Source organism: Gracilinanus agilis, chromosome 3 (assembly GCF_016433145.1).
Source record: "Gracilinanus agilis isolate LMUSP501 chromosome 3, AgileGrace, whole genome shotgun sequence".
Classification (NCBI taxonomy): domain Eukaryota; kingdom Metazoa; phylum Chordata; class Mammalia; order Didelphimorphia; family Didelphidae; genus Gracilinanus; species Gracilinanus agilis.
The window spans coordinates 218,061,486-218,077,055 of record NC_058132.1 but is presented as its reverse complement, the minus strand read 5'-3'; the positions used below and the strand labels follow the sequence as shown (position 1 = coordinate 218,077,055).

The 15,570-nt window shown below is 36.3% G+C and overlaps 1 protein-coding gene across 2 annotated transcripts in view; it reads left to right on the top strand.

Moving 5' to 3' along the window:
• The window catches only part of SLC39A10 (solute carrier family 39 member 10), a 74,983-nt gene extending 60,235 nt beyond the window's left edge, over positions 1-14,748 (top strand). For both annotated transcript variants that reach the window (XM_044669683.1, XM_044669682.1), the window contains exons 6-10: positions 5,294-5,414; positions 7,020-7,388; positions 8,371-8,451; positions 11,286-11,476; positions 14,495-14,748. In XM_044669683.1, coding sequence (XP_044525618.1) covers positions 5,294-5,414; positions 7,020-7,388; positions 8,371-8,451; positions 11,286-11,476; positions 14,495-14,653 — 921 coding nt within the window. In that variant the 3' untranslated portion in view covers positions 14,654-14,748. The remainder of the gene's footprint in view (positions 1-5,293; positions 5,415-7,019; positions 7,389-8,370; positions 8,452-11,285; positions 11,477-14,494) is intronic.
• Positions 14,749-15,570: the final 822 nt, after the last annotated feature.

The following is a 15,570-nucleotide window of genomic DNA, read 5'->3' as shown; positions in this document are numbered from 1 at the left end:
AGAGGAATATTTAGATCTCCCACTAGTATGGTTTTACTATCTATTTCCTTCTTGAGCTCTGCCAGTTTCTCCTTTATGAATTTGGGTGCTATGCCACTTGGTGCATACATATTGAGCAGTGTTATTTCCTCATTGTTTATACTGCCTTTAATTAGGATGTAATGACCTTCCCTGTCTTTTTTTATTATATCTATTTTTACTTTGGCTTTGTCAGAAATCATAATAGCCACTCCTGCCTTCTTTTTCTCATTTGACGCCCAAAAGATTTTGCTCAAACCCTGAACCTTAAACTTGTGTATGTCCACCCGCCTCATATGTGTTTCTTGTAGATAACATATGGTAGGATTTTGGTTTCTAATCCACTCTGCTATTTGCTTCCGTTTTATGAGCGAGTTCATCCTATTCACATTCAGAGTTATAATCATCAGTTGTGCATTTGCTGACATTTTCATATCCTCCCCTATTCCTAGCCCCTTTTTCTTATATTATTTCCTTTTAAACCAGTGGTTTGCTATTGAGCCACTATCCCTTATCCCCTCCCTTGATTAACTTCCCTTTCTACCCCCTCCCTTTATTTTTCCCCCTCTTTTTGTTTTAAAAGGCCTTATGAATACCCTCCCCCTTCTTCTCCCTTCCCTTTTTTTGACCTCCCCACTCCCCTGCTCCCCTTGGTTTATCCCTTCTGACTTTCTCAGAAGGGTTAGATAAGAGTTTTATGTCCCAATGGATAGTATAGCTACTCTTCCCTCTCCGGGTTGATTACACTGAGAGTAAGGTTTGATTATTACCTCTTAATGCTCTCTTCCTCTCCTTCTTATAATAGTATTTGTCCCCTCTCCTTCCCATGCCCTCTTTGTGTGTAATAGAATATCCTATTTTTCTTATTCACTCAAGTTTCTCTTGATGTCCCCTGCTCTTCACCCCCTCTTTCCCATCCCCCATGTCATCTTAGATTATTTAGTGTTCCACCCTCACCCTGTGAATTATTCTTCTGATTACTATAATAGTGAATACTATAATAGTGAATAGAGTTCACTACAGAGAATTATACATAACATTTCTCTACAAAGGAATACAGATAATTAGATCTCACTGAGGCCCTTAAAAAGGCAAATTTAAAAATTATAAGTTTTCTTTCTTTCCCCTCTGTATCTTATTTACCTTTTCAGGTTTCTCTCGATTTTTTTGGTTGGATATCAAACTTTCCATTTAGCCCTGGTCTTTTCTGTGCAAATACCTGGAGTTCTTCAATTTTGTTGAATGCCCATACTTTTCCCTGGAAATATATAGTCAATTTTGATGGGTAGTTGATCCGTGGTTGCAGGCCCAGCTCTCTTGCCTTTCTGAATATTGTATTCCACGCCTTACGGTCTTTTAGCGTGGAGGCTGCCAGATCCTGTGTGATCCTGATTGTTGCTCCTTGATATTTGAATTGTCTCTTTCTGGCTTCTTGTAAGATTTTTTCTTTTGCTTGGAAACTCTTGAATTTGGCAATTATATTTCTGGGCGTTTTCTTATCTAGATCGAATGTAGCAGGTGTTCTATGGATCCTTTCAATGTCTATATTGCCCTCTTGTTGTAGGACTTCAGGGCAATTTTGCTGAATAATTTCTGTTAGTATGGAGTCCAGGTTTCTATTAATTTCTGGTTTTTCTGGAAGACCAATTATTCTCAAATTGTCTCTTCTAGACCGGTTTTCTTGGTCTGTCACTCTCTCATTGAGATATTTCATGTTTCCTTCTATTTCTTCAGTCTTTTGACTTTGTTTTATTTGTTCTTGTTGTCTTGAGAGATCATTAGCTTCTAATTGCTCAATTCTAGCCTTTAGGGATTGATTTTCGGCTATAATCTTTCGGTTTTCGGCTATAATCTTCTGGTTTTCGGCTATACTCTTCTGGTATTCCTTTTCAATCTGGTCATTTCTGGTGTTCAATTTGCTTATCAGTTCATTTGGTTTCTGAGCCTCACTTTCCAATTGCAAGATTCTACCTTTTAAACTGTTATTTTCTTGCCAGATCTCTTCCATTTTCCTCAAAATCTCAGTTTTGAACTCTTGCCTAGCTTGTGAGGAGTTTTCCTTTTTTGAGGAGGGTCCGGATGCTCGTTTGTTCTCCTCCTCTGTTTGCTCGGTTGTCTGGATTTTCTCTGTGTAAAAGTTGTCGAGTGTTAAAGACTTCTTTTTCTTGTTGTTAATCTTTCTCTTCTGAACTTCCTGAGACTGGGTAGCCATCGTTAGCCCAACAGCTTCTCAGGTTTATCCTCGCGCTCAGGGTCTGTCTGCAGTCTTTTGGCTCCTGAGGTCTGAGTTCTGGTTTTTTCCAAGTTCAAGCCCCCTGATAGACCCCCTTGCTTGATCCTCTGCAGGAGGTTTCTTTACAAGTCTCAGGGCGCTACTTCCACAGTCGTATACCCGTCTGCACTGGTTCCCCACTCAGGGTTTCAGAGCTTTAGCTCATGGCTGTGTCTGACTCCACCCACGCCTCTGCCCGCGCCTGTGCTCTGAGCCTGCGCTCTGCGCCCTGCTCCCACGCTCAGAGTTCGTGTGTTTTCTTTAGCTTTTTGGCGTCCTAAGTCTTGCTGCTCTCAGGAACAGGCCCTGGAGCTGCCAATGACTCGATGGGTGCCCCAAACTTGCTCTATTTCTTTTTAACTGGCTTCGGCGCTATAGGTGGTGTGTGTGGAGGGGGTAGGGGTGGGATGGTTGCTCAGCCCGCAATTTAGTGAGAGCTGTTTCACCCCTTTATAGCATGGAAATGTCCCGATTCCACGTACCTTCCACGCTGTGCCCTGTTGTGGGGTTCCTCCGTTCGTCTGGACTTGTTTTTATGTCCCCTTGAGGAGTTTTGTGTGTTTCAGTCAGGAGAGGTTAAGAGCTGCTTCTTACTCTGCCACCATCTTAACCCGGAACCTGCTTTGCAAATCTTAAAGCACTCTATAAATGTTAGCTATGATTAGGGCTTCCTTAAGTGGATGAAATCAAAGGTTTATCTCTTTCCCACTTGCTCCTAATCCCCTCAATAAAAATCTTAATGTGAACATTAATATAATGCCTCAAATTCTGTAAGGAACAAATACAAACCGGGGTAACTTGTGCCAAAATATAGTGAAGTGACAGCTAGGTGGCTCAGTCAATAGAAAGCCAGGCCTAGATGGGACACCCAGGGTTCAAATGTAGCCTCAGATGCTTCCTAGCTGTGTGACCATGGGCAAGTCACTTAACCCTAATTGCCTAGCTCCTGCTCTTGTGTCTTGGAACTGGTACACAGTATTGAGTCTAAGATGGAAGGTAAAGATATTTTTAAAAATATAATCAAGAACTATTATTAAATGAATTTATATCCCTTCTTTCCTGTTTTGATAGGAGAGAGGTTCTGTTAAGAATATTGAGTTCTTGGAGTAACGTACATTGGACTGCCTGCTACTGAAAAGAATAGAGAGCCCATAATTGTGGATTTGTTTAAAAGGCACCCCAGCCTTGGTTTAGATTTGTTTCTAGATGGTAACAAATAGGAGCTATGTGGGCCCCTAATTTGTCATTTTTTAGATAAATGCATTCAACTCCTGACCATTTTTTAATCAAGCTTTTGTTTATTTTTACTTGTTAAAAACCCGCCGTATAATTGATACTTCGAAGAAGAGCAGGTAGGGCTGGGCTTAAGTGATTTACCTAGAGTCATACAGGGAGGATGAAGCCAAGGCCAAATTCAAACCTAGAATCTCCTATCTCTAGGTTTGGTGCTCTATCTGCTGAACTTCCTTGCTATCCTTGATTTTATTGATTTTTTTTTTTTTAAGGGCTAAAGAAGTCTCCATTATAAAAACTTTGAAAGTCAAATAGTTGTTAAGGCTTATTTGGATATACAGAATGTCTAATCATTACTGATTACTTTAATCAGTAAGCAGTTATTAAGTACCTAATGTGTCCCAGGTCCTAGTATGAGATTATAGGTTGCAATGTTGAAAATGGCATTCACTATCTCTGCCTTTGGGCTTACTTCCTAATGGAGGGAGGGAATAGCACACTTATTATTTGCATAACACGTACAAAATAAATACAAATTTTGTGTTCAGAATTTAAAGCACTGCCCAGTGTTTTTCCCAATGTATTTTTATAAATCACACTTGCCAAAATGCTTTTGTAATTATTGATTTCATCTTTGTTTTATAACAACCTCTAGGAAAGACATAGGTAAATACTTTTATCGACATTTAGAGGAGGAAGGTGAAACAGAGATTGACATTCTAATCAGGAGTAATAATAGTAAACATTTATGTATCTCTAAAATGTTACCTGATTTGATTACTGTAACAACTCAAAAGTGAGGTAGATACTATTTTCCTCCTTTTATAGATGAGGAAATTGAGGCTAAGAGGTTATATGACTTGCTATTAAGTGACATAGCTTTTTAGTATCCAAGGTGAGATTAGATTCATATATTTCTGACTCAAATCCCTTACTTAGCCAGTGGATCATCAGCTGCCTGAATAAGATATTAATTCTAAGAAATAGTAATTTTTTGTTAGACATAAAATATTAGGAACTGGTGAGAATTAATTTCTTCTTCACTTTGCATTTTTAAAAAATGATGCCATCATCTATCTAAAAATTCAGGGTTGAAACAAAGTGTAATTTTTTTTTCATCATTCTGCAATCTAATTATAAAGTTTTCTAGCTTCACTTTTTATAATGTCTCTGGAATCTTTACCCTTCTCTCCATTCCTGTTATCCCAATCTGATTACTGGGCTCTTATGACTTTTTTTGGCCTAGATTAGTTTACAGTATTCTTTCCTTGCTGCAGTCTAGAGGAGTCTTTGGTCATGTTTTTCTTGTCCTAAAACCTTTTAGTAGTGGTGTTGATTTTAAGACAGAAAGTACAAGAATTTTTAAAAAATACTGAATGAGAGTAGGGACCATGTATTCCTTGTGCCAACATGTCCAGTATAATGACATGTATGTAGCAGGAGTTCATAAATTCAAAAATGAATATTTTTAAATGAATTAGTGGATGCAAAAATATATATACTTAATTTGAAGACTTTATTAGGGTGCGTGTGTGCACATGCGTGCATACATATGCACATACACACTGATGTGAATAAGTATCCATTTGAATGAAAGTTATGTATAATCTGAGAGATTTGTTTTATTGCATCAGAGAGTCAGAGTCAATGGGTAAACGTTTCAGGGAGATGAATTTTGGTTCACCAGAAGGGGCAGGGGAAAACTTTTCATCACTAGAGCTTTCTGATAGGCTATAGAATCTTGTGATTTTAATCTCATTTTTATTGCAGGGGAAACAAAAGTGGTTTATGAAGCAGAAAGCAGAAGAGTCAGCTATTGGAAGGAAGCTTTCGGACCACAAATTAAATAATACCCCAGATGCTGATTGGCTTCAGCTCAAGCCCCTTGCAGGTAGACCTCAAAGCCCTAATCTTAAAATTGAATGAAGAATGCTAAGTGTAAAAAATTAAATATTGTATCTGCTATTGTGGTCTTTATGTTGAACAAGTTTTTGTCTGAGATTCTAGCTTGAGTTTTGATTATATAAGAGATGTTCTTATCTGCAATATTGTCTGTAAAACTCCCATCTTTGTTAACATGTAGTGTTCTCTCATATTCTTATATACTTCTCAAAACTTTTTTTTCCACATAACTATAGTTTCTAATTTTAACCAATATCTTCATTTTGCATTTATTTTTAAAATACACATTTTTACATGTATTTATGATCTGTCCTTCCCACTGTGACCCCAACTCCCTTTTGAACAAACAAAAAAGAGAAATAAAAATCCCTCATTTTAAGCATATAAAGTCCAGGAAAACATGTTTTGAAATTACCTATACCTGAAAATCTATCTCTTTGGCAATGGCATGTTCTCTAGAGAGTCAGATGGTCCAAAGTCTTTCAAAGTTATTTTTCTCTACATTATTGTTATTATTGTATAAATTATTCTTCTAGTTACACTTACTTCATAGAGTTCCTAGTTTCTTCTGAGTCTAATGGTGCAAACATATTCCATTTTATTAATTTGCCATAATTTATTTAGCTATCAAGCAACATAAGTTTCCTTATATTTCTGATTTTGGGCTACTATGAATTTAAATTGAAAAAAGTTACTGATTGATATATATATATTCATTCATTCATTCATTCATTTATTTATTTATTTTAAATTTTAAACCCTTAACTTCTGTGTATTGACTTATAGGTGGAAGATTGGTAAGGGTAGGCAATGGGGGTCAAGTGACTTGCCCAGGGTCACACAGCTGGGAAGTATCTGAGGCCGGATTTGAACCTAGGACCTCCTGTCTCTAGGCCTGGCTCTCAATCCACTGAGCTACCCAGCTGCCCCCTGATATATTTTGTTTTGACAGAAAATACTTCTCAACCTGCCACATCAATTCATAAATTTCTTATATTAAATTCTTCATACGTATTTCTTGTAGGAGAGCAAAAATTTCATTACATTTGTATATTATGATCTGTTTAGCCATTCTCCAAACTTTGGGAATGTATTTTTTCCCATCCTTTTGTTACCCAGGATCTCTGTGAATAGTCATTTGTTAATTGTTTCCCTTTTGATTTTTACATGGAAAACTTTTTTTCCCTCCAATTCTATAATCTGTTTTAGAATGTTTTTGGGCAACTTCCTCTATCCCCCTCTTTTTTCTGTGTTATTTTAAGGGTTTAATCATTCCACTAACATTTTTTTTAGATCCTAAAAGATTCTGATATCACTAATTAAAAATCCCAATCAATTGTGTGAATTAGATCCTGTACATCAAAATATCGTCATAGTAGATTGAATGAACATAGAATCCTTGGGTAATATTTTAACATAAGAAATAAGCTTTCATATAGGATATTATCATCTTTTTAATATGGTATCTGGGTGAGCTTTAACAATTTCATATTCATTGAATTATTTATAGCCATACACATAAATTTATAATGTACTTATTCATATATACTTTTTTAAAGTTTTAATTTTTTTTAAATTTTAACTCCAAATGTAGGAACTGATGATTCAGTTGTGTCTGAAGATCGACTTAATGAAACTGAACTAACAGAGTTGGAAGGCCAGCCAGAATCCCCTCCTAAGCACTATGTTTGTATAGAAGAAGAAAAAATTATGGACCATTCTCATGGTGATGGTGTAATTGCAGTTCATGAGCATGATCTTCATTGTGCGGCACATAACAACCACGAGGAAAGCAAAACTGTGCTGAGGAAGCACAATCATCAGTGGCACCACAAACATTCTCATCATTCACATGGACCTTGCCATTCTGGGTCAGATCTAAAGGAAACTGGAATAGCTAATATAGCCTGGATGGTAATCATGGGGGATGGCATCCACAACTTCAGTGATGGCTTAGCAATAGGTAAGTTAGCATGGACTTGAGGATTTAAAAACATTTTTATTTGTTGTCAATAATCTCTTCAATGAATTTCTTCTTTTCTTATTCTGTCTTTTATGTACTAAATGAAAATAAGAGGTAGTATGGCGTAGCAGTGGATAAATTTTAAAACTTGAGTCAAAAAGGACCTGGTTCTGGTCCAAATTCTACTTTATGACACTTTCTGATCGCAAAATTTTTGCGACCTTGGGCATGCCACAACCTCTCTAAGCACATAGATAATTGAATCTTTTCTTAGACCCATACCTTCCATCTTAGAATTGATACTAATTGTTATTTCCAAGGCAGAAGAGTGGTGATGAGGGCTAGGCATTTGGGTTAAGGGATTCTCTAGGGTCACAGTGCTAGGATGTATCTGAGACTAGATTTAAACCCAGGTCCTTTTGACTCCTGGCCTGGGATCTATTCACCTTGTTAACTAGCTGCCCCAAGGTTGGATCTTAATTGGGTAGAAAGGTCACACTGATGAAATCATTTATGCTTCATCTGTTAGCATGATGTGTATCATTTTTGTGATGTTTTGTTTTTTTCTTTCTCATGAAAAACCTTTTTCCTATTCTGTGTATTTGCCACTTAATATATGAGTTAAATGCTAAAACTGAATGTTAGACTAAAGTGTCAAGAGAGGTTAAACTGCTAGTGATTGGCCATTCCAGAGCTTCATTGAATCAGAAGGTCTTGGCAGTAGATGACTTAGTATTTTGATGAGTGCTTTGCATTGCTGACTCATAGGCAAATGTGACTCTCTTTTGTGAATGCTGTCATCCTAATTCACTGTTATGTCCACAGAATGCAGCTTTTAAGAAATATAGTCAAGTCATTGGTGTGGTGGACATTCATTTTAGGTCAGGGAAAAGATGCACACTGTCTAGTCTTGTTAATGACAAAACAATAAAAGTATCTTTTCTCTTCCCAACCCCCCCCCCCCTTTTTTTTTTTTTAACAGGAGCAGCTTTTAGTGCTGGATTGACTGGAGGCATTAGTACTTCTATTGCGGTTTTTTGCCATGAACTTCCCCATGAATTAGGTAATTAGCTTCTTTAAAACAAATTCATGATGTAGCTTTCATTTGGTTTGGAATTCATTTAATATGTATATTAGAAAACTATTTTCTATTAGATTTAGACTATTGCTACTAGGGAGTAGAAATTGTGGATGCCTTTTACTTGCTTTGAAATGCATATAAACCATTAGAGCTCTTGTTGGACAATTGAGTCTGTCCTACCTTTTCCCCTAGGTTGGATGATTTTCTTCTCTTCCAATAACAAGGAAGAGTGAAGAGGCTCTGCCAAGCCAATTATATTTCAAGATTCAGCGGTTTATACAATTGACTTCTCAGTATAAAACTAGTGAGGGTAATAGGATTGCACCTTATTTGGATTCAGGGAGACTGGTTTTGAATCCAGTAATTGGCTTTGTGACTTTGAGAAATCACCCTACTACTCTCCCTTGGTTTCTTTCTCTATAAATTAGGAAGATGTAAACTAGATTATCTCTAGGTTCTCTTCCAGTTCTAAAACTCTTATGTTTCAATATTAGCTCTTAGGCTTTAAAAAAAAATTACTGGGGGCAGCTGGGTAGCTCAGTGGAGTGAGAGTCAGGCCTAGAGATAGGAGGTCCTGGGTTCAAACCCGGCCTCAGCCACTTCCCAGCTGTGTGACCCTGGGCAAGGCACTTGACTCCCATTGCCCACCCTTACCAATCTTCCACCTATGAGACAATACACCAAAATACAGGGGTTTAAAAAAAATTTTTAAAAAAATTACTTCTAGTAGCAGTATATTTATCTAATTTGGTGTGTGTTCCCCATTTAACTAGCTAAAAAATATAAGGCAGAGAGAATGGTTAATTTTTGACACAACTAATTCTTTTTTGAATAATACACCTATTTCTTCATTCTAACCTAACTTATCCCAGAAACTTTTTAGATATGAAGCGTCTCCTAATTTTCTGTGGCAATGAAGTTTTTAAGAAAGCTGATCCATTTCTTTCCCTTTACCCTCAAGTTATATTCATATGTCAAGCTTTATTAATCTTTAAACAATCTAAGTCAGATAACAGTCATGAGGAAACAGTGTATTTCTTTATGATTTAATTTTCTAATTCTGTTTGTGGGTTGGTTTCACAGGCTATGCTAATCCTCCCTGATCTAACTAAACAAATTTATACTATTCTAAATAAAGATAACCACTATAACTCTTAACTTCGCCTTTAAATTATGAAGATAACCAAGGCTAGCTGGTTGAGTCTCCACAAGAATCAAGTTAGGACTCTAAGCCTTAACAGAGTCCAAACCAAAGACCAGGTTATGTTTGGTCTTTTCAGAGTTTAACCAATCTATTAACAGTAACAGATAAATGAATAGTGTTTCCCAAGTTGAAAAAGAAAACACTCCACTCCTTCAAGTCTTTTTCACTCAGACAGAGATAGAGGCAAAGATGTTACCTTCTCTAGCCCTGAGAGAGGAAAAAAACCTGCGTGTGTCTCTGTTAACTGCCAGAAGCCCACACTGGAATGTCACACCCAGAGAGTGTAACTGTCATAGAATAAAGGTTATAACTGCCACCAGTTGAAATTAACCCTCTCTCTCAGCTCTATTTGAAACTCCCAATTCTTCCTCAAGCCAGCTTCTCTACTTATCTTTAAACTAATAAAAAAATACTTATTTTCTAATATCATCCTTATACAACACATGAAGTGTGGGTAAGAATCCATGGATTTCAGTCTTGTTCTTTGTTTTTGAAACTGACATCTCCATAATACAGCATATGAACATTTAACTTTTGAAGTTAACTGTATATATGTGTGTATGTATATGTGTGTATGTGTTTATGTATATATTTCCCCTGATGTGATGACTTCCTGGCCAGTTGCCAGTTGCCTGTCAGTGGGTTCTGCCTTCCCTTTGTCTTAAAGTCACTTACTGCTGAGCTCTGCTCCTGTCATGGGACCCAGCCTGTCCATGAAAGTTCCTGGGGCTTTTTATACCCTTTGTGTCTTAACTGACTTTTCTTCTTTTTTCTGATATGGGCTTGTACTTCTGGGGTGAAACTCTCCAGGGATTAAGGACATGGGGGTATATGGAATGTCTAGCCTGGGTCCTTGTGAGCCAGATTCTCATCATATGGAGTGAGCCAATATGCTGTTTCCATAAAGGCTGGGGGACTGCTATTTCTTTTTCTTAGCATTACTGGAAATAGAATCTTTCTCACAGTTTGATTCCTTGTTCAGCTATTCATTGTCCTAGGTGTGGCCACTGTATTATGAGAGAGTCAGCTCTGGTTAGCAGATAGAGTGCTGGGCATGGAGTCAGAAAGATCTTAGTTCCACTTTGAAGTCATTTAGCCTCTGGCTTCAGTTTCCTTAGCTGTAAAATTGAGATAATAGCTCCTATTTTTCAGGGTTGTTGTCAGGAGCAAAGAAGGTAATATTTATAAAGTACTTAGCATGGTGCCTAGCACATAGTAGGTGCTTAATAAAAACTTGTTTCCTTCTTTCCCGCCTTCTTCCCTATCTAAAGAAGATTCCTGTGAAAGTTGTCATTTCTCCGTCTAAAAACTTTGCAAAAAAGTAGTGTCCAACATCCCTAGATAAGAATTCAGCCAAAGATATTGATAGTTCATTTAGTATAATGGATTTCTGCAATCTTTCTTAATATGTCTATTTCTTATGATCTTCACCTGTAGTCAAAATGGCAGTTTTAAAACATCAGTCTCATTATTTTATAGATAAAGATATTTATTTGAGCTTTCTGTCTTTATAAGTGGTTTAACTTGAATTAGAATAATGTAAACAAGGGGAAGTATATACGTTAATTCAATCAGCTGTATTTGAAATGCATTCATTTTGCTTTAATTATAGGTGATTTTGCAGTCCTCCTTAAAGCTGGTATGACAGTAAAACAAGCTATTGTGTACAACCTTCTCTCTGCCATGATGGCTTATATAGGTATGCTTATTGGCACAGCTGTGGGTCAATATGCCAATAACATCACCCTCTGGATCTTTGCCATTACTGCAGGCATGTTTCTCTACGTAGCCTTGGTGGATATGGTAAGACTTAATTTTGTGTTTTCATTGCCCATAGTAAGATAAAGCATTTTTCTCACACAGAGTGTAATCAGCAGTTTACTGAAAGCATGATTAGGAAGAATCTAGAGCCATACTACAGAAAACATTTTAGCACCTTCTTACTATGTGTAAGTTTGGCTGTGAAAAAAAGAAAACATTTTTGTTATACTGTGAGCAAGAAATAAGTTTCTGGGTAACTGGGTCTGTGATTTCAGACTCCTCTTTCACATGGTAACATACAGTCGTGACAGAAAGTAAATGCAACCCAACCAATCTTACAATGAATAAAATCTTCATTGACAATGATTGTGACTCCAACTGATTTAGATGCTTCTGCTGCAGTCACTTTTATAAAGTTTTTGTCTGAATTGACAATGTTTTTGAATGGGAATCAAGGCAGACAAGATGTACTACATAATATAGACTGTTACGTGGACTTACTGGGCATAGTGTGATGAGTCTTCCAATGTGTGTTGGTTTAAAAACATTTGGGATATCATTGAATTATAATTCTAGCTTGAGTTAATATATTGGGGGAGGAATGGGATAGAACATTGATTGCCAAATATCAGAAAATGAATATTGAAAATTATGTTGACATATAATCTGGGAAAGTTAAAGTTTATTTTTTAAAAAAAGGTAATATATCCCCATATCAACCATTCTCTTGATTTAGTATTTGTTGAACCACAAATTGTTCTGTGTGTTGTACTATATTTACTCTTTCCAAAATAAATTAGAAATTTGTTTCCTTTTCTACCAGTAGGATGTGATCATTCTCATTCTAAAATGATATAAGTTCTAGAACACCAAATAAGCAAGAAATATTGTCAATGTTCTTAAATTTAACACTGAAATTAGTTTCATCTGTTAATATCAAATACTAGAGTTTTTATTCATTCATAATATAGGCCCATTTACTTTAAAGGATGTTTATATAATTAATTTTAGTCAGCTGATTTAAAAAAGCAAAAAAATCTCCCTTCTTAACAGTAAAATCTCGGAGCCAAAGGATTGCATTAATAATATATCATAGATTTAATTCTGTGTCGATACTTGTTGTCTGTCCAAATTTCCTTTGATATCACTATTCCTGCCTCACTTTTCACTACATTAACGTGTACTAGACATCTTAGCAGAAGTGTTCATTACAAATCGAATAATAGTTTTCTTATTATATTCAATATTGGTTAAGAAATTCTGCAATTCAGCATTTATTTCCTACTATATGCAAATAAGGTATACTGGGTTTATAAAGACAAAAACAAAGACCTTAAATTCTGTAGGATGAGAGGAAGGGTATAACATGCACATAGATAACCAAATTCTAGGTAATTTGGAAGAAGAAGAGAATCCTAACAATTTAAGAAATCAAGAAAGTCTTCATGGATTACTGCACCTAAGCTGAGTCTTGAAAGGAGATTAGGAATTCTAAAGGTGAGGCATTGAGAAGTGCATTTAACCTCTCAGCTACAGTTTCCCAATAGCACTTACCTCATTAGTGGAGATCAAATCAGATAATATATGTAAAGTGTGTACAGACCATTATTCTATAGATCAGTATATAAACTTGCAAGCCCTCCTATTAGTTACTGTTGTTATTATACATTATCTAAGTTTACAAAACACCATGTTAGCTACTGTTATTATAGTAGTTATTACAGTACTAATAACAATAACATAGCTACTGCCAGTTGATGAGGACCTTAATGGCATACTCTGTCCTTTGGTTGTCAGTTTGTCCATTCTGCATTATCTTGTGTATTTGGAATTACATATAGAAAAAAGGATAATGTCTTAAACCTGTTTAAAAAAAAACCAGATTTACTTTATTTTTCTTATGAGTTGTAGCCCTGTCAACAAAAAGCATAAGATCTCTGTGTCCTCAAAAAGTTATAGTTGAAGTGCTTGTCGATGTCAGTGAGAAGTCTCTTTCAGTGGTCAAGGTGATCTATATGAGAATGACAGGTAGAGAGACTTGGCACAAGTAAGTTAGTAAAACCTTTATTAATCAGAACACTAAAGTAATCCAGTGTTTTCTGGTAACTGAGTGATAACATAACTCATTTTGTTTAAAAAAATAAAAAGGTTTTTAATTAATCAATTCAGACATAAGCACTTACTATGTATTGAGACATGTATATATATGGTTTCGATCCTCTCAGAGCTCAGTTTTAAGATCTATTTGTTAGCTTTGCTGCCTTAGGAAATAACGTCTATCAAACATAATTCAGGCTCATTTTCAATGACTGTGAGTTCATTTTTTCTTAATTTTTTTCTTTTTTTTTTTTTAAATCCTTACGTTCTGTCTTAGAGTCAATACTGAGTATTGGTTCTAAGGCAGAAGAGTGGTAAGGGCTAGGCAATGAGGGTCAAGTGACTTGCCCAGGGTCACACAGCTGGGAAGTATCTGAGGCCAGATTTGAACCTAGGACCTCCTGTCTCTAGGCCTGGCTCTCAATCCACTGAGCTACCCAGCTGCCCCTGAGTTCATTTTTTAAAAACTTGAATTCTCAATTAAATAGACATCTATCCAGAAATGTAAACAGTATAGAAAAATAAGCTGAATGTAGACTGACAGGAGACCATTTGAAGGCTCAGTTTTGTTTTAAATAAATGTTTGCTGTCGGCTTGCTTTCTTGTGATTTACATATCACTTCCAAGAGTTGTATATTCTGTGGAAAGTGGGGTATACCGCTTAATTGTGGTTTTAAAATCAGATGAGATTAGACTTAATTTCTGTAGCCAAGCTCCCAATTAAAAAACTCCATTTCCCAATACAGATAGACACTTTTCTGTAGCTTATTGAGTTGTGTGGAACAGTAAGAGGTTGAGTGGCATGTGTTGGAGGCAAGACCTGAAAACAGATTTCTCTAAATTCAAGGTTGTCCCTATCCCCTATGCTTACCTCTCTTATCAACATATAAGATACTAGAAAACATTTAACAAAATGACTGGACTAAACCAAAATTGTTTTTTAAGAATGTTTTTCTTTTTCAGCTTCCAGAAATGCTGCATGGTGATGGTGACAATGAAGAACATGGCTATTGTCCTGTGGGGCAATTTATCCTTCAGAATTTTGGATTACTTTTTGGGTTTGCCATCATGCTGGTGATTGCCCTCTATGAAGATAAAATTGTGTTTGACATCCAGTTCTGACCATTCCCAGTAATCACTGTCGGCCACAATGACATTGCTATATGGCTTTGCACCTGCCCCATTGTACTGTATGCACAATGCTCTCCCTGAGAAAGACTGTGGCTTGCACTACTTACAAGTTTCATAAATTTGTATATAACCATGAAAGACAGCGGAGCTCATGCTTATTTTTCCTGAGTGACAACTGGTCTTTAAAAGGACAAATGATAAAATAAGGAAAAAAATGGGACTCTATGGACCGATATTTGTATAGGTTTGATGAAGATGCTCTAAAACCTTTTCTGGTTAGAATTCCTAAGAACACTATTAGGGCTGCTCAGACTTGTTTGTGATTTGCCCTGAGAACTAGAATTTGAACCAAATCCTTGCTAACATAGAAAGATTTTAAATGGACTTGAATGCTGGGCACACCTTTTTTGTTCATTCTGAGCAAACATAATTATAGTATACTGGGGCTTGTAGTTCAGCTACATATAACTGTATGGTAATAGGGATCAACTTGATACAACTTTTTAATAGCATAAAAATTATTAGATTTGATGTTAGCTTGTAGGAACTAGTAGGAAGATTCAGGCTGCATTTGAGTTTGTATTTAGTGTGGGGGCAAGCCCTGATTCTTGTGTCCATAGAGTTACTATTTTTGTATATATTTGCATAGTGGTTTCACTTGCAGCCTAAACTACTGAGAAATAGTGATTGTATGTTTGTGTGAACTCTGGTTTAATGAAAGATTCCTAATGGTTCTTAGTATTAATAGTGTGGTTATTTTTGGGACAAGGTAAACATTTTTTTCTTTCATTTTTCATAGCAGTGCCCTAAAAAAAAAATCAAAGAAATAATGTACCACCCCCCTCAAGCATGGTCCAAATACAGGTTTTCATGTTGCCTGCGTTGTTAGTGACCTGTATGGGAAGCTG